Here is a 25,421-nt window from a genome sequence, read left to right as displayed (position 1 = left end):
TTGTGGGTCCTCAACCTTTCGCTTCCAAAGTCCACAATCAGTTCTTTGGTTTTGCTGATATTGAGAGCCAGGTTGTTGTGCTGGCACCATATGGTCAGTAGGTCGATCTCACTTCTAAACTCATCACCATCTGTAATTTGTACCACAACAGTGGGACAAATTAGCGAACTTGAAAATGGAGTTCGCACTGTGTCCGGCTACACAGTCATGAGTATAGAGTAGAGCAGGGACTGAGCACGCAGCCTTGAGGTGCTCCCGCACTGATTATCACTGAGGATGAAGTGTTTCTGCCAATTCAAACAGACTGTGTCTGTGGATGAGGAAGTCGAGGATCCAATTGCAGAGAGATCTAAATAATTTATTTGTCATCTATTTCTTCCTTGGTGAAAAAATGTATTTGATGCCTTTATGTCTAAACCAACCCTTCAACCGTGATTTATAAACAATTATACATAATTACAAGATAAAAGATCCTGTTTATATTATTTTTGCTGTGCGTCTAATCTGATAATGCAAAGGATGAATTCCATTTAAACAGGAATATCACCCATTTCTGAGATCACCTGTGCTTCACATACGATGAGCTTTAAATTTCTGAGCTGTGACATCCCCTGACAATGAGCAATGCTCAATTTTGAGGGAATGCATCTTCCAATATCAAGACCCAGTGACATGAAATCTGTGTCTTTCGTTTCAAAGCTCGGATCCGTTATTCATGCTTGTATTGCCAAATGCAACTCAGCTAACTCCAGTCCTCACCACAATATTCAACCTCTTCCTGGCCAAGTCCGTGGACCCTGCCTGCTTCAAAAGATCCATCATTGTACCTGTACCAAAGAATGCCTCTCCAGCTTGTTTGAATGACTACCGACCGATGGCCCTCACCTCGGTAGTCATGAAATGCTTCGAGAGGCTGATCAAGAATCACATCTGCGCCTTCTTCCCACGCAACATGGACCCACTACAGTTCGCATACCGTCCGAACAGATCCACGGACGATGCGGTCTCCCAGGTTCTGCACACCGCGCTCTCTCATCTTGACAGCCAGAAGGGGGGCTACGTGAGGATGCTGTTCGTTGACTTCAGTTCAGCCTTCAACACGATAGTCCCCACCAGACTTGCTGAGAAGCTGCTGCAACTGGGGCTTAATACTCCCCTGTGTGCCTGGGTTCTGGACTTTCTCACCGCCAGGCCCCAGGTAGTTCAGATGGGAAGACATACATCAAGCACCCTCACCCTGAACACAGGATCACCCCAGGGTTAAGTCCTCAGCCCCCTACTGTACTCGCTGTACACACACGACTGTGTGGCCAGGTTCAGCTCCAACTCCATAATCAAGTTTGCTGATGACACCGTGGTGGTGGGACTGATCTCCGATAACGATGAGAAGGCCTACCGGGAGGAGGTGGCTGATCTGGCACTCTGGTGTCAGGACAACAGCCTCCTCTTGAATGTCATAACAACTAAGGAGCTGATTGTGGACTTTAGAACGGCACAACATCCGAGGACATATATGCCACTGGAGATAAATGGGGCTAATGTGGATAGGGTGAGCTGCTTTAAATACGTGGGAGTCCACATCAGAGGATCTGATATGGACATCACATACTGCTGCACTGGTGAGTAAGGCAAGGCAGCGCCTTTACCACCTCAGGCAGCTGAGGAAAATCAGAGTCGTTCTGAGGATCCTTCAGTGCTTCTACTCAGGGGCTATAGAAAGCATTTTGTCCAGCAACATCACAATCTGGTTTGGGAATTGCTCTGCCCGGGACAAGAAGGCTCTGCAGAGAGTAGTGCGTTCGGCCGAACGCACTATGGGAACTATACTCGCCCCCCCCTGCAGGAACTATACATCAGGAGGTGCAGATCCAGAGCCAGCAACATAATGAAGGACCCCTACCACCCCAGCAATGGACTGTTCCAGCTGCTACGGTCAGGCAAACGCCTCCGCTGTAATGCTGTGAAAACAGAGGATGAGACGGAGTTTCTTCCCACAGGCCATCAGGGGTGTAAACTCTTATCTCACCAGGGACTAATTTACTGTACTAATTTACTGTTATGTTGTGTCTTTTTAAAAGTGCTGGGTTTTTTTCCTCTATTATGTAAATACTGATTCTGTTCTATTCCGTTCTGTAGCACAATCGGCAGGCATTGCCACTTTCATTTCACTGCACATCTTGTATGTGTATGTGACAAATAAAGTTGACTTGACTTGCAACAATGGCATAAAAGAACACAATCAGTACAGTGGACCCAGCATCCATGCTACCAGACCTGCCATAAGAATTCAGCATTCAAATCCCCTCCATAGTCATAGAGCCATGCAACATGGAAGCAGGCCCTTTGGATCAACTTGTCCATGCTGACCAAGTTGTTGAAACTGAACTAGTCCCACTTATCTGCACCAGGTGCACAACCCCCCAAACATTTCCTGTCCATGAACCCATTCAAGTATCTTATTAAATGTCGTAACTGTACCTCCACTCCACATAGATCTCTCTCTTTTCCTTCCCATTATCCCTGTGGCTCCTTTGTAACAACAGTTCTCCAATGGACCTCCATGCAGATTAATTCCTGCTATTTTCAGATATTCAAGGCTCTTGGGGGGAAAAGACTCAATTAAAAACAGTTTGACGATTTAGCTGAACCAGGATTGGCACATTCTCAGTACAAACCCGCACATTCCTTCCAACTTCCCAATCAATACCAGATTGCCCACAGCAAGCAACTTTGAAGATTTGCCTGGTCTCTAAACTTAGACGTAGAGTGCTTCCAACATCCTGAGAAGTATTAACACTCTAACTTGGCCAGAGGATCCACAAGAAAGCAAATCCTGCATTGTGAATATCTACAGTCAATTACAACTCCGTGGCAGGCCATGCTTTTAATTGAATAAACTTAAATTTAACATAGTGTTTACAGCATCTGTGGTTTCAGTTTTCTAGACAGACTAATTCATACAATGCATCACTGTTCCTACTCATACCGTGCCCCCAGATTATCCCTGGGGTCCCAGAACCTCAACTCAGTTGTGGTCTTGCCCTCTCTGTAGCATAATCCACCCTTTCCCCTGCAAACAGTGACCCATCCACAAGCCCTTATGTCCTTGTAACTTGCCTTCGATGGTTGAAGTTAACACCCTAGAATTTCTCCACACACCTCTTCAGTTCTAAAATTTGCTTAACACATCTGTAGACGCACATATTTGGTCAAACAGCCAAATATAGCCTTAAAGTCATAGTGTACAGTGTGGAAAATGCCCTTTGGCCCACGGTATCCATGCCCACCTTTTTGCCGATCCACACAAATCCCATTTGCCTGCAGAGGTTGTGTCCTATATGCCTTACCCATTTGTGTCTGTCTAAATGCCGATAAAAAGGTAGTAATTACATCTGATTCCATCGCCTCCTCTGGCAGCATATTCTAGAAATCAACTACACTTGGTGTGAAAAACCTACCCCTCCAATCCGTTTTAAAGCTCCTTTCTCTCACCTTAAACCCATGCCTTCTTTGGCTCTCGTTGTTTCTCTGAAGTTACCTCACATTAAAAACAACTCCATGATTGAGCAATTGAGGCTTAAAAAATTGAAGTGTGTAGAAATTTCTTCTTTCAGAGGGTGGCGAATATCTGGAATTCTCTGCACCCGAGTGTGATATAGGTCAGATCATTCCATAAATTTAGTCAGATAGATACATATTTGAAAGATCAAGTGATTGAGGATTGCGAGGAAGTGGCACAAAGGAGGAGATGAGCCGAGCAGAGACCAGCCATGATTAAAATGAATACAGTGGTCTTGATGGGCTGAGTGGCCTGCACCTGCTCCTATTTTCTTGTGTAGGAAGGAACTGCACATGCTGGTTTACATCGAAGATAGACACAAAGTGCTGGAGTAACTCAGTGGGCCGGCATCACTAGAGAAAAAGAATAACTGCTTTTCAGGTCTGAAGAAGGGTTTCAGCCCAAAACATCACCAATTCCTGTTTTCTTGTGTTCTGCTAAATAAAAGTTAACACTTTATAAATCACTAGTGAGGCTTCAAGAATATTGTGCCTGGGTCTGGGCAGATTGTCAAGGCTCAGCATAAAATATAGAGGTTTACCAGAATGATACCAGGTAGTTTAGTTACACAGAAAGTCTACAAAAGCTGGGATCTCTCCCAGAGGAGAGAAGGTGAAAGAAAGATTTATGAAGCATGCAAGATAATAAGGACTTTTCAAAGAGTGAATGAAGCAAAACTGTTTCCACAAGTGGGGGATTTGGAATCCAGATGGAACTGTTCAAAGTTCTTTGTCAAAGCAGCTTAAAAGTAAGATAAGAAGAATCTACCTGAAGAAGGATCCCGACCCAAAATGTCACCCATCCTTTTTCTCCAGAGATGCTGCCTGACCAGCTGAGTTACTCCAGCACTCTGTGTCTATCTTAAGAAGAATCTGTGCTGGATGTAGTGAGACCCCATGAGGGAAGTGTCCCACTGAGTGTGTGACCCCTGTCACTGTACATTCTCATTTGTCGAGCCTTGCTGAATATACATTCTCACAGTAGCTGTTATCATTGGGAGGTGCCGGGTCAGGCTAAGTGAACAGGAAACTCAGGGTGTGGTGCATAGTTCAAACAGTTCAAGTGGAAGAATAACGGGTTATTTTGAGCAAGGAGCCTCTGGTTGTTCTCAACAATTTGGCTATTGGCCACATCTGGTTGCCAGTGTAGGGTGTGCTTGACAGGACAGCCACAGGAGTGGGGGCAGGAGGCACACCAACTATATCACCAGGCTTATCCTTCACCAGCCCGAGCTGATGGCCTGGTCTTAGGGAAGTTCTCAGAAACAACCCAACTTGGTTCAAGTTGCAATGAATGAATGATACTTTATTATTACACGTGACATGTCGCAGTGAAATTCTTTGTTTTGCATACCATACATAAAGTGGGCAAAGGGTCGTCACGTATAGGACACTGACAAAGTTACAAAGTGTTCAATATGGTCCCAATGATCCCTCTTTGTTCTCGGCGGCCCCCACCCACACGGGTCGCTCTTTGTTCTCTCGGCGGAATGTCCTCGACTGACCTCCCACCCGTCCAATCATGGTTCCGTTTCCTGCATTTCTTTACAAAGGATTTGAGCATGCAGTTTCAGCTGACACTAGACCAGTGGGGATAGAAATTTTTGTGCAGATGACATTTTCTTCACATGAATCTTCTTTCAGACATCATTCTGAGGAAAGGTTCTGACCCAAAACATCACCCATCCTTTTTCTCCAGAGATGCTACCTGATCCGCTGAGTTACTCCAGCACTTTCTGTCTATCTTTGGTATAAACCAGCATCTGCAGTTCTTTGTTAGTATGCTAGTGCTCTTTCAGGAACCTGACTGTGCGAAAAGCAACGACCAAGCTAGTGCAGTGCGGTGGCACAGCGGTAGAGTTGCTGCCTTGCAGGGCCAGGGACCCAGGTTCGATCCTGACTATGAGTGCTCCGGTTTTCTCCCACATTCTATAGGTTCATTGGCTACAGTAAAAATTGTAAAATTGTCCCTATTGTTTAGGATAGTGCTAGTGTATGGAGATCACTGGTTGGCATGGACTCGGAGGGCCAAAGGGCCAGTTTCTGCATTTTATCTCTAAACTAACTAAACTAAACATTACCTGTGATGGAAATGGGGGGGGGGGGGGGGGGGGGGGGGAGATACGCAGGGGGGGGGAGGGAGATACGCAGGGAGACGGCGCTCCCCTAGTTTTCAATTTCCAGCTCGGGTTTAACGAGTACTACAGAAAGATTCGAGTCGTTTATCACTGTATTCAACTCAGACGAAAACGATTTGTTAACTGCCACTGTTAGCACTTTTTAACAGCCAGTAGTTAACAGGTAGTAGTTATACAATGTGTCATCAATACATCGATCCACATTCCTCAGTAAATGTAATTGTGTTTTGACCATGTATTAATGACACCGCATTCCTTTGAATAGAATTCATGGGAGAATTTCTTAAACTCACTATCAGGGCTACAGGACCGCGAGCACGGGCTCAGGTAAAGTCACGTTATTTTATTATTCCACGTTATTATATTTGCCGCTGTGCCTCTCTGCCTCCGTGTCACTGTGCCTCTCTCCCTCTGTGCTTCTCTCCCCATCTCTGCCGCTCTCTCCCTCTCTGCCACTGTGCCGCTCTGCCCCTCTCTCTGCTGCTCTCTCTGTTTTTATGTAGAGGGGTAATAGAGAAGTGCTCACTGACTGAATGATCCAGACGTATTGACTGAAAATCACACCCTTCCGATCAATTATTTTAGGGTAAGCCTTTCTAGAGAACATGCTACTTTTTGCTTTGCCCATTTTCAAAATATAGATATTTGAATTTGGCATTTGATTGGTACAAGGAGACTACAACGCTCATAATACCTATGTTTTTTACGCACTGTAACTTCCTACATTTCTACTTTTGGGTATGTATGTGGCAATTATGGCTCATGCAATTTTTTCCCACACTACTAGTTATATTCGTAACAACATATTTAAGTACGTGAAATTTTCGATCTTTCCCAACCCCTTAAAAAATGCCTGAAGAAGGGACCTGACCCTAAACGTCACCTAGTCATTCCCTCCATAGATAGACACAAAATGCTGGAGTAACTCAACGGGTCAGGCAGCATCTCTGGAGAGAAGGAATAGGTGATGTTTTGGGTCGAGACCCTTCTTCGGACCCTCCATAGATCCGGCCTGACCTGCCGAGTTCTCCAGCACTTTATGTTTTGCTCTTAAAATAAATCCGTGCTCCGCTGAAGAAACAACACGATAGACCACTCTGGAAGTTCAAGTTTTGCTGTACACTTCATACTGTAGAACATATCATAATACAACCCGAGTGATTTAAAAGGGGTTAGATTTTTTTTTTTAATCTAGAATTAATCGATACCCACCCTATGTACCTTATATCGGATTTAAATTGGAATTTCGATTTGTGTTTTCCTATTTGTCACTTTTTTGTGCCCGATTATTTGGCGGCCAATCAACCGCTGTCTCCAAAGGGGTTGCATCCAATCACTGACGAGCTTCCCTTAAAATTCCCGTCCAATCAACAAATTGGTCTCCTCCCCTCCAATCAGCAGTTAGTGAATCTTCCCAACCTATATCATTCTATTTTGACTTAGAACATATGAAACTTGGTGCAAATGCAAAATCTACATATGATGGGCTTCTAAGTTGCTTACAAAGAGGTGGTTTTTCAATACAGTGCCTAAAAGAAAATGTGATATCACTTGTAACTGATGGTGCATCAGTAATGTTAGGACGAAATACAGGGGTTGCAAAACTATTTCTTGATGATTTCCCTAATGCAACTGTTTGGCACTGTGCCAGTCACAGGCTTGAACTCAGTGTAGATGATGCTATGTGAAGTTGCAGGTTTGAATCATTTTCTGATATTTTGTGATAAATTATATTCCTTTTTTCATAGGTCTCCTAAGAATCAGGATGAGTTAACTGCATGCACTGAGGCTCTTCACTGTCAACTGTTGAAAATTGGTCGTGTTTTCAGTGTGAGATGGGTTGCTTCGTCTTACCGAACTGTAAAGGCAGTGGCAGTCTTATAAAGCTATTTGGGAGCATTTTGTAAAAGCAAGCGGTGATGCTTCAAGATCTAGTGCAGAGAGAGCAAAGTACGAGTGGCTGAGAAAAATATTAGAATCATCAGCTTTCATAAATAATTTGGGCTTGTTGATGGACAGTTTGCTAGAGTTGTCTGAACTGTCACTTGAATTGCAAAACGGAAATTGTACACTTAGTAAAACACATGAGGAAATTAAACGAACTATCAAGGTTCTTGAATGTCAAATAGAGAAGCCAGGAAAATGTTATACTCAAGTGGAGAAAGCAACAAGCCAGATGATATTTAATGGAATACATTTGAGAGCTGGTAAATTATCAACTAGACAACAGTTTTTGCGGAGTTTGGTCAATAATATGAAATCCAGGTTGCTTGAATCTACAACAGCTTCCAATGATAAATGTAAAAAGTTAATTAACAAGTCGAAATATTTAGATATTAATAATATTCCAGAAGATTCACTTTTTACCTTTGGGGGTAATGATGTAGAAGAAATAGCAGAATAATCTGGCTTAAATGGTCGGCTTTGTATCAGAGCCTTCAGAGAATTCAAGGAATCTAAAGGGAAGATAGTTTCTGCAGATTTTCAGCAGCTGCTAACGGCTGTAAATACAATTCCAACAGCAGAATGTGAAGGAAGTTTCAGTGGCATGAATTTCTGCATGTACCACAACGTGCAAGACTTCAAACTGATCATCTCTCAACTCTTCTATTTATTAAGTTGGTGGGACCTCCTCTGTCAAAATTCAACCCCGAAGAATACGTGAGGACATGGCTTCTTAGTGGCAGAAGGCATGCTGAAGAAACGGCATGCAGAAAGAAAGAGGTGACAGAAAAAAATGGAGATTATATACCATTATGGAACATTTTGTAATGTAAACAGAGAGAGAGAGAGAGAGAGAGAGAGAGAGAGAGATGGCAGAAAGCAGCTATGACATATAATACACAATAAACTATATTATAAATATACAATAAACAAGTTATGCATTCTTGTACTCTTACATGGGTATGACCGCATCATTTAAAAAAATCACCCCCCACCCTTCCTTCCCAACCTCAGCCTCATTGACCTTAGATTACCCCTAGTTCCTAAAACCCAGCACATTACATATAAATGCACTTTGAATGTGCATCATTGGCAATAAAGCTCTCCTGCGTTTGGGCCTATATAATTGCAGTGTCTCTTTTTCTACAGACACCACCTTCACGTTGCATGATTATTCGTCAAATAAGAAGTCCTTCCATGAATGAACGGAAACACATACTTGTGGTTAAATCTCCTTCCTGCGGAACATCCTTAGGCCAGCTAACCTTTCGAGTCTGCTCTGCCTTGCAGTGAAACTACAGCTGATTTGAAATCAAACTCCCCGCCATGTGCCACGTACTTGGCTGGTCAAATAAAATCCAACAGAACCATTTAAAATCGACAACTGATCAAACGTCATTTTTCTCGTCTGACAGTGAGTACCAAACTTTCAGAATTGACAGAGCGTCAAAGGTTACGGGGAGAAGGCAGGAGAATGAGGTTGAGAGTGAAAAATAGCATAGCCATGATCGAACGGTGGAGCTGACTTGATGGGATACTTGGCCAAATTCTGCTCCTATGTCTTATGGACATGGACTATGGCAGGTGGTAATCTACTTCCCTCTGTAATATTAACACTGCCTCCATTATCAGTACCGGATGGTAAAGATTTCATCAGGGCCTAAGAAACAGCTACAGATTTCATGTTCCATGTACCTCCCAACATTCTGCAAGGCAGTGAGTCATCCTTCAGTTTAGTTTTGGTTGAGTTAACATTTCAGATCAATGACTTGAACAATTCTGGCAGAAGGTCACCAGCCTGAAACATTAACTATTCCTTTTCCCTCCGATGCTACTGTGCCTAACCTGCTGACAATTTCCACCCTTTTCTGTTTTTACCTAGGATGCTAGAGATTATTGCAAGTCCAGAGGATGGAATTGCAAAATGAACACACCTGAAGCCAGAGAGGTGGCTGCAAGTAGTGGAAATATGGAAAGGATTCCATTTGGAAATGATTAAAAGTTTCCCTCTGGAAGGTGGATTAGCAACACCAACTGTAAACTCCTATCTCACTAGGGACTAACTTTACTGTACCGATTTACTGTTGGGTGGTGTCTTTTTAAAATTGATGTTTTTTCTTTTTTCCCCTCCCACAAATATGTAATATGTGAATATGTGATTCTGTTCCATTCTGTTTTGTAGTTTTTTTTGCACAATCCGCAAGCATTGCCACTTTTCATTTCATTACACATCTCGTATGTGTATGTGACGAATAAACTTGACTTGACAATAAGGGCAATGGTCACACAGGTAGATATTCCAAAGTTTGACTGCGCTACCACTTGTCTGGGAGGATCTGAGGGCAGAACACAACCTCAGGGTGTCCCCAAACATTTCACAGCTAATTAAATATATTTTTTAATGTTCTCGCCCACACATGACTCCCGACTTTCAGGAAGGGAAGGGAGGCAAAAGGAAAAAGGGGAGGAAGGGTAGTCACTCTTTAAAACCTCTTCTAGCTTACCATATCAGAGAAGCAAAAACAGAATAAAACGGACAGATTATGTTTAGTGTAGAGAAACAGTGCAGGAACAGGCCCTTCGGCCCACTGAGCCCGCACTGACCAATGATCCCTGTACACTAGCACTATCCTACACACTGGGGACAATTTACTATTTTTACCGAAGCCAATTAACCTACAAACCTGTATGTCTTTTGAGTGTGAGAGGTACTCAGAGGGAGAATGTACAAACTCTGTACAGACAGCACCAGTAGTCAGGATCAAACACAGGTCTCTGGTGCTGTGAGGCAGCACTGTGCTACCGTTCTGGAAAGTCATTTTAAAATATAGGAGGGAGTTACTTCTAAAGCTTATTTTTTCAACGTATAGCTGCAAACCTTGGCTGACTGGCTCTTTAAGATCCATATATTCTAAGAGACATCAATTCCTTCTCCACAATGAACACATTCTGTAGAGAAAATGAATCAAACAGCTGCAGCTTCCTAAAATAAATTATTTGCCAACTCAATGGAACGGCTGACAGATAGCGCTGCAAGTTGCATTGTTTACAGCTGAGTACTGTGCGCCTCTGTAATGGGCCTTGGATCTTCATAAATGCTTCAAGTATAGCTATACAGCTGGGTTTATATTCCACACTCACAATACAATGGATGCAGAGCTAGGGAGCAGGATGGGCCAGTTTTACAACTCGTGTAACACTTCTGGACCACAGATACATGATGGCACTAGGTCACCAAACAGATGTTGCCATTTGACTTTGGTGACGGGTTCAAATTGAGCTGAAGTAAAGAATTTGAAAAAGTCATCACTGGAAGTATGAGGGCCCCAAGCAACAAACCTGACCATGCCAATCCCTAGGTACACAAAAATGCTGGAGAAACTCAGCGGGTGCAGCAGCATCTATGGAGCGAAGGAAATAGGTTACGTTTCGGGCCGAAACCCTCTCATGCCAATCCCTAGTTCACTGCATAGCTGTAAATACAGTTGCTTGGCGTTCTGTAATGCCCGTCCCACTTAGGGAACCTGAACGGAAACCTCTGGAGACTTTGCGCCCCACCCAAGGTTTCCGTGCGGTTCCCGGAGGTTGCAGGTGGTTGCCGGAGGTTGCAGGTAGTGGAAGCAGGTAGGGAGACTGACAAAAACCTCTGGGAAGCGCACGGAAACCTTGGGTGGGGCGCAAAGTCTCCAGAGTTTGCCGTTCAGGTTTCCTAAGTGGGACAGGGGCATAAGGATCGCTGCTGTGGGAAGCGATATCGGTGGCAAGGAATATTCTGGCTGCTTGAAGCTACTCATCTCTTTTCCAACTCACCCAGTCAACCCTAACCCAGGAGACCCGATCAGGTACACATCACCCGGCCCAACATCCTGCCCGGCCTTTGATTGAAATTATTGATTATATTTTATTACTGCTTTATATCCTAAATTGCTTTGAAGTGAGAGAAAAACAGAGCTTAAACATTTTCCTCACATTCTACTGCTTTGAAAACACTGTTTGCAGCAAGCAGCATTCATTTCCATACATCTTGCAATGACTTTTCAGGGCAAGGGAGTGCTACAATCAATGGGCATGTGCTAATCGTGCCTTCTTCACTTTGCACCCGTTCTCTCTGAGTGGTGGGCCCTACCTACAACAAAACCTCATAAAAAGATTCAATAAGTCTGTAATTTAATGCCAGCAGGGCTGAAGTTGGATGTCTCTTCAAATCTGCCATGACTTCATTACTGCATACAATTGGGGGGGGGTCCCAACATAACCCCAATGGACACGCAACACGCATTATTCTCTCCCTCTCCCAGTAATTACATTGATTCTTTTAATGTGCTTAACCATTGCAAAGGACTCTGCTATCCTTCCTAGAACCAATTCTAAATCTTCCTCTTTTAATTCTGTTCCAGTTGAGTAGACTAATGGTGATAGAAAGTTAATGGCGACAAAGATTTCTTCACATGAATCTTCTTTCTGGCGTTAGCCTGAGGAAGGGACCCAACCCGAAGCATCATTTTTCTCCAGAGATCCGTTGAGTTACTCCAGCACTTTGTGCCTATCTTTGCTAGAAACCAGCATCTCCAGTTCTTTCTTTCTACTTCTTCTTTCATCTTTGATTGGACTAATTGAATGGCAGCTCTGTCCCTTCCTCTCCCTACTGGTCTTGCTATTGTATTATTATATATCTGACAGTTTTCCTAAGTTACACAAAAGGGGGTTTCTGAATCCACATTATTCATGTAATTAATAAACCCTAGATTCTATGTTATTGATCGTCTCCAAAAGTCCAAAGCTAAGCCCTGGCCGTCACACTCCCCTTTCCCATTTTTAAATCTTATTTTACATCCCTCCCACTTGACCTGATTTTGTGGAATAAAAGGGTCTGGGTCACGCTTTTTATTAGGACTTAAAATCAGGTTGTGTTGAGGCTCATCAATCCACAACAATTGTTCCAATAGAGCAGAAACCTCACACTTTGTTGGCTAATCGAGTGAGTCTTATTACAGAGCTGGCTGGACTATACCTACTGCTGATGCTAAACCTCCCTACATATTGCTATTAAGGTCTACTAGGGTATTTCATTTAACCTCAGCCCAAACTCGATTCATGAACCTGGCCTAAGCCTGAGGACTTGTTATTTCCTCTGTAGTTTCTCCACTTATAGTTGGGTCCTGTGCTGCTAGTGTCATGCAGTCCAGATCCACCTTGAAGCAGAAGCCACTTCCTCTGCTATCTGCACTCTCTGGTTATTTGTAGCAGACAGCCCTATGACATCCCAAAGCACCCTGCCTTCATCCGATTACTAATAAAGGATGCAGTTTGACCTAAGCCCACCTGAACCAGATAACATATTATTTTTCCTATCCAACACCAAGCCTATTTGGGGAGTAGGGTTCCATTGGACTGGAGTTAGATGGCCAGGCTCTGGTTGTTATCAGAGTTTGTAGTATTGTGACTGGGTCTGAAAATGCCCATTCAGCACCTGGCTAACCAGTGCAATACTTAGCCCAACACCGCTCGGAGCCAGCACTGTGTGCCCAAAGCAATAAATATTACAGGGTAGAGGCACAGGAGGTTAAGCTGGTTTACAAACATTCAGATGGTGATCTCCTGCTATGAAAAGACAAGTAGTTGCTAGGTCTCTGAACGGACTGCATAGAGCCTCTGATGATATGCGGAGATAGTGGAAAAGGCTGGTGGTGAAAAGGAGACGGAAGGATATCAGATAATGAAAGAAGAGGAGGAGTGAAATGTAAAGCCGGAGGGAGGGATATGGGTGGAAGGGGACTATGGGGAGAAGAAAGAGTGGGGGATAAAAGGTAGATTAAGGAGCAGGGGTGGGAGAGATGGGCAGAAGGAGGCGGGGCAAGGAACAGTGACAGGGAGAAAGGCGGAAAACCGGAGGTGGAGTGGGGGAAATGAGATTGGGGGGATTAGTGGGTTTTAATTAAGATTAGATAATTCAATGTTCATGCTGTTGGGTTGTAGGCTAACCAAGCAGAATATGAGGTACTGTTCTTCAAATTACCATCCCCTTATCATGCTACCCGCACCCCCCATGGCATTGAAAATATTCCCACACACAAGACAGCAATGACCTCCAGTCAACATGCCCCAAGTCTCGGTATCGGTGGGAGGGGCTTGTACTAGGTCAGCTGTTCCCGAGGGAAAATTTCCTTTGCTTCTTTCCAGGAAAAGACATTTGTTGCATTCTCAGAAATTGGCCACAGTAGAGATATCCAAATTAAACCAATATCCAGAGGGAAAACAATAAAAAAAATAGCTGACCAATGCAAAAGAAAGTTATGGAGACCTGAAAGATTGCAGATAGAGGAATCTGGATCAAAGAACAAACTCAGTGGGTCGAGCAGGTCCTGGTGCAAGGTCTTGACCCAGACCATCGACCACCCAGACCATCGACGCTGCCACCGAAGGGACAGGAGTATTTGCAATGGGGCAGGATGCAAAGTGAATGGACATCATTATTAATCTGCAGTGGGGGGGGGGGGGGGGCAGTGACTTTAGAGGCCTTGGGGAAAATATACTGCAGCAGCAGTGGCTTCCACATTTAACCACAAGGCACTGGCTTTGCAGAAACAAACAGCCCTAACAGTTTTAATCTCTGGTCAAGGGCTGAAGAAGGGCTGGAGTGAGCTGTGCAAGAAGAGGGACGACAGATCGCCGGAATGGAGGCGACGACTGCAACGGGCCTTAGTGGCCAGCTGCAGCTGGAACTGAAAAATGGCGACACAAGCAAATAGAATCAGTGGGCTGCTCTGTACATATTGTACTAACCCGGGGATTGTGCTTATGTATGTGATAGTCTTGCTAATCAATAAGCCAAAAAAAGAATTTCACTGTACCTTGGTACACGTGATAATAAAGATACTATTGAATCATTGGTCAAATTTATTGTAATAGCAGTCGCAAAAACTGTAGTAGCACTGATGTCAGCAGTGTGGGGTTTTTCTGCGAATGGTAACTATAATCACTGAGTGAAAGTTTAAATACCGAGGTTTCTGACACAATTTGCATACACGGTACATTGCTGCGATCTCTTCAGATGCACGCACCAGGAAGAAGTCTATGTGGCTGGCCACTAAGGAGAAAAAGGGAACTGCTGGCATTTTTCACCTCACTGCTCCAGGGATTTTTTTTTGGAGTGACAAGGGATTAGAGCAGAAGAAAATTAGAGCAAGAGCAAGTCAAGTTGCAATTGCTTAAACATTTGATGAGGCTGTATTTCGTGTAATGTGTGCAGTTCTTGACACTGCATCACAGGAAGGAATGCAGGCTGAAGGGATTAGTTCAATTTGACATCACAGTCAGCACAGACATCATGGGTCGATGGGCCAATTAGAGTCATAGAGTCCTAGAGTGATACAGTGTGGAAACAGGCCCTTTGGCCCAACTTGCCCACACTGGCCAACATGTCCCAGCTACACTAGTCCCACCTGCTCGCGTTTGGTCCATATCCCTCCAAACCTATCTTATCCATATTCCTGTCTAACTGTTTCTTAAATGTTGGGAAAGTCCCTGCCTCAACTACCTCCTCTGGCAGCTTGTTCCATACACCAACCACCCTTTGTGTGAAAACATTACCCCTCACATTTCTATTAGATCTTCTCCCCTTCACCTTAAACCTACTGTATGTCCTCTGGTCCTTGATTCACCTACTCTGGGCAAGAGACTCTGTACATCTACCTGATCTATTCCTCTCATGATTTTACACACCTCAATAAGATCACCCCTCATATTATCATATTGCGGGACCGTCATATGTTGATAGAATGGAGTGGCTGGGCTTGTATACTCTGGAATTTAGAAGGATGAGAGGGTATCTTATTGAGACATATAAGATTATTATGGGATTGGACGCTAGAGGCAGGATATGTGTTCCCGATGTTGGTGGAGTCCAGAACCAGGGGCCACAGTTTAAGAATAAGGGGTAGGCCATTTAGAACAGAGATGAGGAAAAACCTTTTCACCCAGAGTGAGTTGTGAATCTGTAGAATTCTCTGCCTCAGAAGGCAGTGGAGGCCGATTCTCTGGATGCTTTCAAGAAAGTGTTAGATAGAGCTCTTAAAGATAGCGGAGTCAAGGGATATAGGGAGAAGGCAGGAACAGGGTACTGATTGTGGATGATCAGCCATGATCACAGTGAATGGCTCGAAGGGCCGAATGGCCTATTCCTGCACCAATTGTCCATTGTTTATCCTCCCGCATTCCAAGGAATAGAATCCCAACCTCTCCATATAGCTCAGACCCTCCAGCCCTGGCAACATCCTTGTAAATCTTGTCTGTACCCTTTCCATCTTGACAACATCCTGTGCTGCACTGTTCAATGTTTTATTAAAAAATGTTAATGTCTAGAGTGCCACAGAAGTCATTTATAGCATTGAGTCACCCAGCATTGACCTATGACCCAGACGGACCTTCCCTCACTCCTTTACATCTAACCCAATCAGCATTTATCTACTATGTAGGAAGGTCATAAGGGATAGGAGTAGAATTAGGCCATTCGGCCCATCATGTCTACTTCGCCATTCAATTATGGCTGATCTATCTCTCCCTCCGAATCTCATTCTCCTGCCTTCTCCCCATAACCTCTGACACCCGTACTAATCAAGAATCTATCCCTGCCTTAAAAATATCCACTCACTTGACCTCCACAGCCTTCTGTGGCAAAGAATTCCACAGATTCATCACCCTTTGACCAAACAAATTCCTCCTCATCTCTTTTAATTCAAAGGCTATGATCTCTACTCCAAGACTATCCCACTAGTGGAAACATCCTATCCACATCCACTCTATCCAGGCCTTTCACTATTCGGAACGTTTCAATGAGGTCCCTCCTCATTCTTCTAAACTCCAGCGAGTACAGGCCCAATGCCGTCAAACGCTCATCATAGAATCCTCCACAGATTTAACACCCCCTGACTAAATACATTTCTCCTCATCTCCTTCCTAAAAGAACGTCCTTTAATTCTGAGGCTATGACTTCTATTCATAGACGCTGCCACCAGTGGAAATATCCTCTCCACATCCACTCTATCCAAGTCTTTCACGATTCTGTACGTTTCAATGAGGTCCCCCCTCAGATTCCATATAAGCGCAAGCGTTTCTTTTCGCCGTGGGTGGACATCCTCCTCTTGGGAGTGGACCCACCAGAATGTTGCCTTTCAAGCTTCCAACTGCTAACTCTAAACAGAATATAGGAGAATATAGTGCTCAGCGATTTCCAACCAAGCACAGCCGCGGCCAACTGTTTCAATATCCGAGTCTCGCCCAAAACCTCAAGTGTGCCTTTGGTTTTCTGTCCCCATTTCAGATTTCCAGAGGCCGTTATGTTTGTGATTTGCGCGATCCTGAACGAGCAGCGGCAACCGAAGCAAAAATAGGCAATTTTTTGATAGGCAAAAATAAATAAAATGCTGGAGTAACTCAGCGGGACAGGCAGCGTCTCTGGAGAGAAGGAATGGGTGACGTTTCGGGTCGAGACCCCCTTCCTCTGATATCAGTCTGGACAAGGGTCGCGGAGTTACTCCAGCATTTGTGTGTCTATCTTCGATTTAAACCGGCATCTGCAGTTCCTTCCTACACACAGGTATTCCTTGCCCTGATATCAAGCCGCCTTCACAGCCAACGAGAAGAACAGCGAGAAGATGCCGTTCTGTCACAATACTGGCACACCCTGTCACCAGTGCCACCCTGAGATGTTTGCAGCACAAGTATTTCTAAGCCCCCCTTTTTTTTCTGCATCATCGCGCTAAATTTGTCAGCCAAAAGTATTTAAACCGCAGCAGCTTCACTCCCCCCGCCCCCAGCCCCAAACTAATCTGGAAGGTGTTATCGTGGAGTGAGTGGCCTCTCAACAAGATCACGCACAGAAAGCGATGATCTAAACCCTTTCTAAAATAAACGTTAAACACATTCGACTTACACCATATACTGTATATCATGACAATCAGAAAATAATTGCAGATGCTGAAAATCTGAAACAAAACTAGAAAATGCTGGAGAGTTAACTACAGAACGATTCTGACGAAGGGGCTCCAATCTGAAAAGTCAACTGCTTCTCTTCCCATGGACGCTGCCTGACACATTGAGTATTTTTCGAGCATTTTCTAGTTTTATTGTAATGGGAAATTATATTTGGTATTAAATTTGGTAATGTCATTTTACTAACTTTATAGTGTATTCCCATAGATTACATCAAATTCAGCCCGCATCGCTGAATTTGCACAGACACTAACTTTGGGGACCTTATAGTGTTATTAGATGCACTGGGTGTGTTTCTTACTTCCGCTCCCTGCGGAACCTCTCTCTCTCTCTCTCCACAACAAACTGTAATCTGATAAATATTCCCGATTAACTCGATTTGGACTGAAGCCGGTTGATAGTCTGTCTACTTTTTGTTTTGCATATTTTCCATTATTTATTCTACATCTCTCTATATATGTCCATATCTCTCGTTTCCCTTCCATAGAAACATAGAAAATACGTGCAGTAGTAAGCCATTCGGCCCTTCGAACCAGCACCGCCATTTAATATGATCATGGCTGATCAACCAAAAACAATACCCCGTTCCTCCATTCTCCCCATAGCCCTTGATTCCGTTAGCCCTCAGACCTATATCTAACTCTCTCTTGAAAACCTTCAGTGAAGTGGCCTCCACTGCCTTCTTTCCCCTGACTCTCAGTCTAAAGATGGGTCTCAACCCGAAACGTCACCTATTCCTTTTCTCCAGAGATGCTGCCTGCCCCGCATGTTGTGTCCATCAGCACTCTCCCCCTCCCTGACTTACTCGCGCACTGTAGACTTTGCTTGTAGAGTCCCCAGATGAAGTCGCCGCAAAGGTCGCACCAGCTGGGCTGGGTCTGGGTGCAGGGGCTGAAGTCGTGTCCTTCCCCCGCTCTCGCCGTCAACCTGGGGTCCTGCTCCACCAGCAACAGGCGCTTCTTCCCCGACTCACTGGTGCTCTTGCCCCGGTCCTTGCCGCTCGCCGCCCGCACCCTCGGGTTGATCCTCATGGCGTTGGTCCTCTCCAAGCCCGGTGAGCGACAGAGTGACTTGGTGCCGCCGGGGCTAGGAGCCTCGTCCGCCCGCTTGCTGTCCCTTAGATTTCGCAGCTCTATCAACTCAGCCATGAGAGGCAGGAGACGGGGAGAGGGTCTGACGCCGCGAGAAAGACAAGAGGAAACTCCAGCAGGGAAGTTTCAGCCTGGGTTTGAAACGTATCCCAGGGTTTGAATTGCAGCGTAACTCAGCCCAGTTTGTGGTTGAAGTTGCATCTGGCGCTGTCCCGGACCAAGTGGCCGCTCTCTGGCCCGCTGCTCCAAACGCTGCCGAGAGATCCGCCCCCAGCGCCGCTCCCACCAAACTCAACGAGTGACACTTCACAGCTGCCGGGACTCGAGTTGCGGTGCAGAAACCCGCCACGAGTGCCAGAGGCAACCAACGGCAGCGAGCGCCGTAGTGTATTGTCAAAGAGACTTAACCCTGCTAGCAAAGGGTAGCTGGGGGAAGAAGCGCGTCGGTGGAGCGGTCGGGGTCCGCGCCGTGGAAATGTTCACAACGGTTCTAGGGCCGCTCTCACTCTCCTGCCTACCTGCCCCCGGGGGCTGCGCTGAGCCGGGCAAGGTCTCTGCTCACTCACCATCATCCCAGCCGCCCCACCTGCTGTTGTAGTAACCTCACGGCATGGCGGGTAGAAGGTAGTAATTAATCCAGTGACATCGCCGGAATTCCGGGTTTGAGCCAAAGTCTTGGACATTTATGAAACCCCCTGTTGCTCGTGTACATCGACATGAGCCATCAACCTCAGGCTTTTGCGAGTTATCCCGTCTTTGTGTCTGTGTGCACTCACAGTGGGCATCTGCCTTGGGATCACAGTGTATACATACATTGCATACCCAGTTGACTATTTGTCTGTGTGTGCACTCATAGTGGGCACCTGCCTTGGGATCACAGTGTATACATACATTGCATACCCAGTTGACTATGTGTCTGTGTGTGCACCCACTGTGGGCATTAAACTTAGGATCACAATGTTTGCCTACCTAACTGTGTGCCCACGTGTGCACCCACTGTGTGTATCAGGATCACACTGTATACATATTGGCCACCTGACTGGATGTGTGACGGACCCAGTGTACACCTGACCTGTTTACCCAGTGTGTGTATCTGAGGTAGAGACTGTGCGCGGATCCAATCATAGAGTCATGGAGTCGTCTAACACAAAACAGGCTTTTAGTCCAGCTCATCCATGCTGAGCAATATGCCCCATCTAATCCCATACACCCATGTTTGGCCCTATTCTATCAAAACCCCTTTCCTTTCCATATACCTATCCAAATGTCTTTTAAATGTTGTTATTGTACCTGCCTCAACTACTTCCTCTGGGAGCTTGTTCCATATACCTACTATCCTCTGTATGAAAATATGGCCCCTCAGTTCCTATTAAATCTTTTCCCTCTCACCTTAAATCTCTACCCTCTAGTTCTTGATTCCTCTGCCCTGTGAAAAAGATTATCAGCATTTGGAATCATGTCAAGAGTCAAGTTTTATTGTCATATGTCCTGGTGGAATAATGAAATTCTTACTTGCAGCAGCACAACAGATATGTAAATGCAGTACTGTACTCAGTAGACACCTTGATAAACAACAAAAATATGTTCACATATAATAACAAACAAACAGTATAGTGCAAAGACAATAAAAATGCCTCCGTCCCTAGTGCAATCAAGGTGGTGTGTAGTCTGGAGTTTTAGTTGGAGTTCGTTGTGTTCATGTCATGGTTATTGGAAAGAAGCTTTAGACTTTGGAGATACAGCATGGAAACAGGCCCTTCAGCCCACCATGTCTATGCTGACCAGCGATCACCTGGGTGGGGGGGCAGAGGAACAACTACAGGACTGTTTGGAGTCTGTAGACTGGGCAATGTTCAGGGAGTCGGCAATGAACCTGAACGAATACGCCACAGTCGTTACAGACTTCATAAAGAAATGTGTGGAGGACTGCATCCCAACAAAAACCTCCAAGTGTTTCCCAATCAGAAGCCTTGGATGAACTATGAGATCCGCACTCTTCTGAAGACCAGACCACGGGCATTCATGTCTGATGATACAGTGGTCTACAAGAAGTCCAGATACGACCTTGGTAAGGCCATCAAAAAGGCCAAAAGGAACTTCTGCTCCAAACTGGAGGATGAGACAGATGTTCGGCAGCTGTGGCGGGGCTTGAATGCAATCACCTCCTACAAGGCAAGATCAGGAGGCAGCTCGAATGTCGGTGAAACATCACTCCCTGACGAGCTCAATGCGTTTTACGCAAGCTTTGATAGGGAGAATACTGATGTGCCTTCTCAAGCCTCCATTCGCTGTGATGGCATTTCAGTCTCAGTCACAGAGGCCAACGTCAGGAAATCCTTCAGAGGGATGAACCCCCGAAAAGCACCTGGACCTGATGGTATACCCGGTCGTGTTCTAAAAACCTGTGCAGACCAACTGGCTGGAGTTTTTATGGACATTTTCAACCTCTCACTTCTGAGGTCTGCTTTAAAAGGGCATCAATTATGCTGGTGTCTCAATGACTATTGACCAGTGGCACTAATGTCTGTGGTGATGGTGCTTTGAGAGGTTGATCATGGCGAAAATCAACTCCTACCTCGACAAAAAACTGGGCCCTCTGCAGTTCGCTTACCGCCACAATAGATCAACGGTAGATGCGATCTCGCTGGCTCTCCACTCCGCTCTGGACCACTTGGACAACAAAAACTCATATGTCAGGCTGTTATTCATTGATTACAGTTCAGCAATTAATACAATCATCCCCTCCAAGTTGGTTACCAAGCTCGCAGAACTGGGTCTCTGCACATCCCTCTGCAATTCAATCCTCGACTTCCTCATTCACAGACCACAGTCAGTTCGTATTGGTGGAAATGTGTCAGCCTCAATAACAATGAGCACGGGAGCACCTCAAGGCTGCGTGCTTAGCCCACTGCTGTACTCACTCTATATTCATGACTGCGTAGCCGGTCATAGTGCGAACTCCATCATCAAGTTCGCTGACAATACCACTGTTGTGGGACGTATCACTGATGGGGACGAGTCAGAGTACAGAAGTGAGATCGACCGACTGAGCAAATGGTGCAAGCACAATAACCTGGCCCTCAACACCAGCAAAACCAAGGAACTGATTGTGGACTTTGGAAGAGGGAGGATGGGGACCCACAGTCCCGTTTATATCAACGGGTCGATGGTGGAAAGGGTCAAGAGCTTCAAATTCCTGTGCGTGCATATCTCTGAAGATCTTTCCTGGTCGGAGAACACTGATGCAATCATAAAGAAAGCACATCAACGCCTCTACTTCCTGAGAAAATTATGGAGAGTCGGTATGTCAAGGAGGACTCTATGTAACTTCTACAGGTGCACAGTGGAGAGCATGCTGACTGGTTGCATCGTGACTTAGTTCGGAAACTTGAGCACCCTGGAGCGGAAAAGACTATAAAACGTGGTAAACACTGCCCAGTCCATCATCGGCTCTGACCTCCCGTCCATCGAGGGGATCTATCACAGCCGCTGCGTCAAAAAGGCTGTCAGCATCATCAAGGACCCACACCATCCGGGCCATACACTCATCTCCCCACTACCTTCAGGTAGAAGGTACAGGAGCCTGAAGACTGCAACGACCAGGTTCAGGAATAGCTACTTCCCCACAGCCATCAGGCTATTAAACTCGGCTTGGACAAAACTCTGAATATTAATAGCCAATAATCTGTTTATTTGCACTTTATCAGTTTAATTATTCATGTGTGTATATATTTATACAATGGTATATGGACACACTGATCTGTTCAGTATTCCTGCCTACTATGTTCTGGTGTGCTGAAGCAAAGCAAGAATTTCATTGTTCTATCAGGGACACATGACAATAAACTCTCTTGGACTCTTGAAACCGGAGCACCCAGAGAAAACCCATGGACAAAGTGCAAACTCCATAAATACAGCACTAGTAATCAGTATAGAACCCGGGTCTCTGGCACTGTAAGGCAGCAACTCTACCGCTGCACCACTGTGCCGCCCCTTAAAGCTGCTCTTGAACCTGGATGTTACAGTTTTCAGGCTCTTATACCTTCTTCCCAATGGCAGGACTGAAATGTGAGTGTGGGCAGGATTCTGTAGGTCACTGATGATGCTGGCTGCCTTCCTATAGTGGATAAGTGGTTAGAACTTCCTATAGATCTCTTCGATGGTGGGAAGGTCAGCTTGTGTTCCCATTAACCATGCCCACCCGTTGGCCAGCTTATGAGGGTTACCTGTTACATCCAAGTAGTGTGTGCACCTGCCCTGTGTGTGCTGTCTCAGTCTGGGTGTTTACGCAGCCACAGGTTCCAGTTCTTGTGGTCCTGACTTCAGTGGCTGCGCATGTCATTTGAAGTCTGTGAATGGATAGCTGCCTTGGGGAGTTTCCAGGCCTGAACAGTGCAGCTTGGGGTGGAGGGGGTCATAATAGTTATGATAAAATATTGCAGAGGAGGCATTTAAAAATAAGCCTCTTGGACTAGAAATTGCATTTGCTGCCCTTAGTCTGAGGCTCTGCGTTGCTCAAAGTGGAGCAAAAGCCGTTGAACCGTGGTTGTGTGATGCTGACGCAAGCATTTCCTGTATGATCAGCAGTGCCAAAGTCAAGGTGTTATTGCCTCCTTTAACCCATTAGGAGAACTGTTGGGTTGCTCCAATGTTATAGCCAGGAGAACTTGCACCATGACTTTAATAGAGATTAATGTGATGTGGAGTTTCACACTGAGCAAAAGAGTCAATTAGACTCATGACCAGGAATCTTGGTCCAAGATAATTTTAGTAAGGTCAAAAAGTGAGAAAAAATTCAGTGAGCTGCAGTGCGGAACAAAGGGCTTGGGACCTTCCGGTTAAAGTTACAGCTAGAATCCAGAAATGAAGTAAGTGGGGATGAACAAGAGGCAGAGTCCTTTGTGTGTTCAAAAGGGAACTGCAGAAGCTGGAATATTGAAGGTACACAAAATTGCTGGGGAAACTCAGCGGATGCAGCAGCATCTATGGAGCGAAGGAAATAGGCGACGTTTCGGGCCGAAACCCTTCTTCAGAGAAGAAGGGTTTCGGCCCGAAACGTCGCCTATTTCCTTCGCTCCATAGATGCTGCTGCACCCGCTGAGTTTCCCCAGCAATTTTGAGAGTCCTTTGTGTGTTGTGGAGCTAGAGATTGGAGTGGTGAGGTAGACAGAAAGGCAACACCTCAAACCATCACAAATATTTTTCAAGACTGAACTGTATTACATCAAACTAAACTAATTATTTCAATCATTATTTAAAGCTTTAACTCTTGCATTGCACACTATTTACAGAATGCCCCGCAGATACTACTAGGGCGGCATGGTGCACAGTGGTAGAGTTGCTGCCTTACGACACCAGAGATCTGGGTTCGATCCTGATTATCTGTGCTGTCTGTAAAGAGTTTGTCATTCTCCCTGTGACCGTATGGGTTTTCTTGAGGTGCTCCAGTTTCTTCCCACACTCCAAAGACAAACAGGATTGTAGGTTAATTGCTTTGGTAAAATTGTAAATTGTCCCTAGTGTGTAGCATTGTGCTAGTGTACGGGGTGATCGCTGGTCGGTGAGGACTTGGTGGGCTGAAGGGCCTGTTTCTGCTCTGTATCTGCATCTGTATGTTGTGGCTAAGCAGGATATCAACAGAAATATGGAGATGAGTGGTTTATACTGCAAAACAGGCAATTTATCAGAAAAAGAGATAAAATGTCATCATATTGCCCTTGAAGTATTCAACTACAATTAACTAATCTACCTAACATTTTATTATCTAATACTTGAAAGAACATGACTTCTTTATTTGCAAATATACCATTTGTAGGCATTGTGCACATGGTTTAAGATCTTTCTCCATTTACCTGAAACAACAAAATTAAAATATTCCTGAGTAATCATTATTTCCATTCATCTCTCCCCCCGCTACATATTGTTTACCCTCATTGTATCTTCCAGAGTTAGAACCTCTGGCACTTGATCGCATTAATAGCAAAAATCTTATCATCTTCATACTATCAACATCTGAACTTGAGTTTGCTGTCAGTCCATTGCCCATTCTTTACCAATTGTTGCTAGGACTCAAGGGAGAGTTTGGACAGGTTAGGACTTTATTCCTTGGAGTGCAGCAGGCCGAGGGGTGATCTTATAGTGGTGTGCCTTCCACCACAGTGAAGAATGTTGATTCCACTGTGGCGGATGTTCATGTTATATTCTATTGTGCATTGTGCTCTTTTTGATTGTGTGGCTGCATGGTAAATCAAATTCCACTGTACCTTAATTGGTGTATGTGGCAATAAATGTGAACTTGAAGAGAAGTGGTGAATGCCCAGAGTCTTATACCCAGAGTAGAGGATCAAGAACCAGGGGACATTGGTTTAAGGTGAGAGGGCAAAGATTTTATTGGAACCTGATGGGCAACATTTTCATCGAGGGTGGTGGGTATATAGAATGAGCTGTCAAGGAGGTAGTTGAGGCAGATACTATAACAACATTTAAAAGACATTTGGACAGGTACATGGATAGGAAAGGTTTGGGCCAAATGTGGACAGGCAGAACTAGCATAGATGGGGTATCTTGGTTGGCATGAACAAGTAGTGCTGAAGGGCCTGTTTCCCTGCCGTATGATTGTCTTACTCTAATACATTTGTTGTTCCTAACTCTCTTTTTCTTTAAACATGTCCTCACTTTCTAATGTAGCACAGACAGCAGG

The 25,421-nt window shown here is 44.9% G+C and overlaps 1 protein-coding gene across 2 annotated transcripts in view; it reads right to left on the bottom strand.

The window, feature by feature from the left end:
* The window catches only part of rassf1 (Ras association domain family member 1), a 64,845-nt gene extending 45,874 nt beyond the window's left edge, over positions 1 to 18,971 (bottom strand). The window contains exon 1 of one of the 2 annotated variants that reach the window (XM_033036768.1): positions 18,436 to 18,971. In XM_033036768.1, the coding sequence (XP_032892659.1) occupies positions 18,436 to 18,778 (343 nt within the window). In that variant the 5' untranslated portion in view covers positions 18,779 to 18,971. The remainder of the gene's footprint in view (positions 1 to 18,435) is intronic. The other variant, XM_033036767.1, reaches the window with a different exon arrangement.
* Between the last annotated feature and the right edge of the window lie 6,450 nt (positions 18,972 to 25,421).

The sequence above is a fragment of the Amblyraja radiata genome, chromosome 18 (genome assembly GCF_010909765.2).
Source record: "Amblyraja radiata isolate CabotCenter1 chromosome 18, sAmbRad1.1.pri, whole genome shotgun sequence".
NCBI lineage: Eukaryota > Metazoa > Chordata > Chondrichthyes > Rajiformes > Rajidae > Amblyraja > Amblyraja radiata.
The sequence above is the reverse complement of the archived record's forward strand: the minus strand, read 5'-3'. Positions and strand labels throughout refer to the sequence as shown.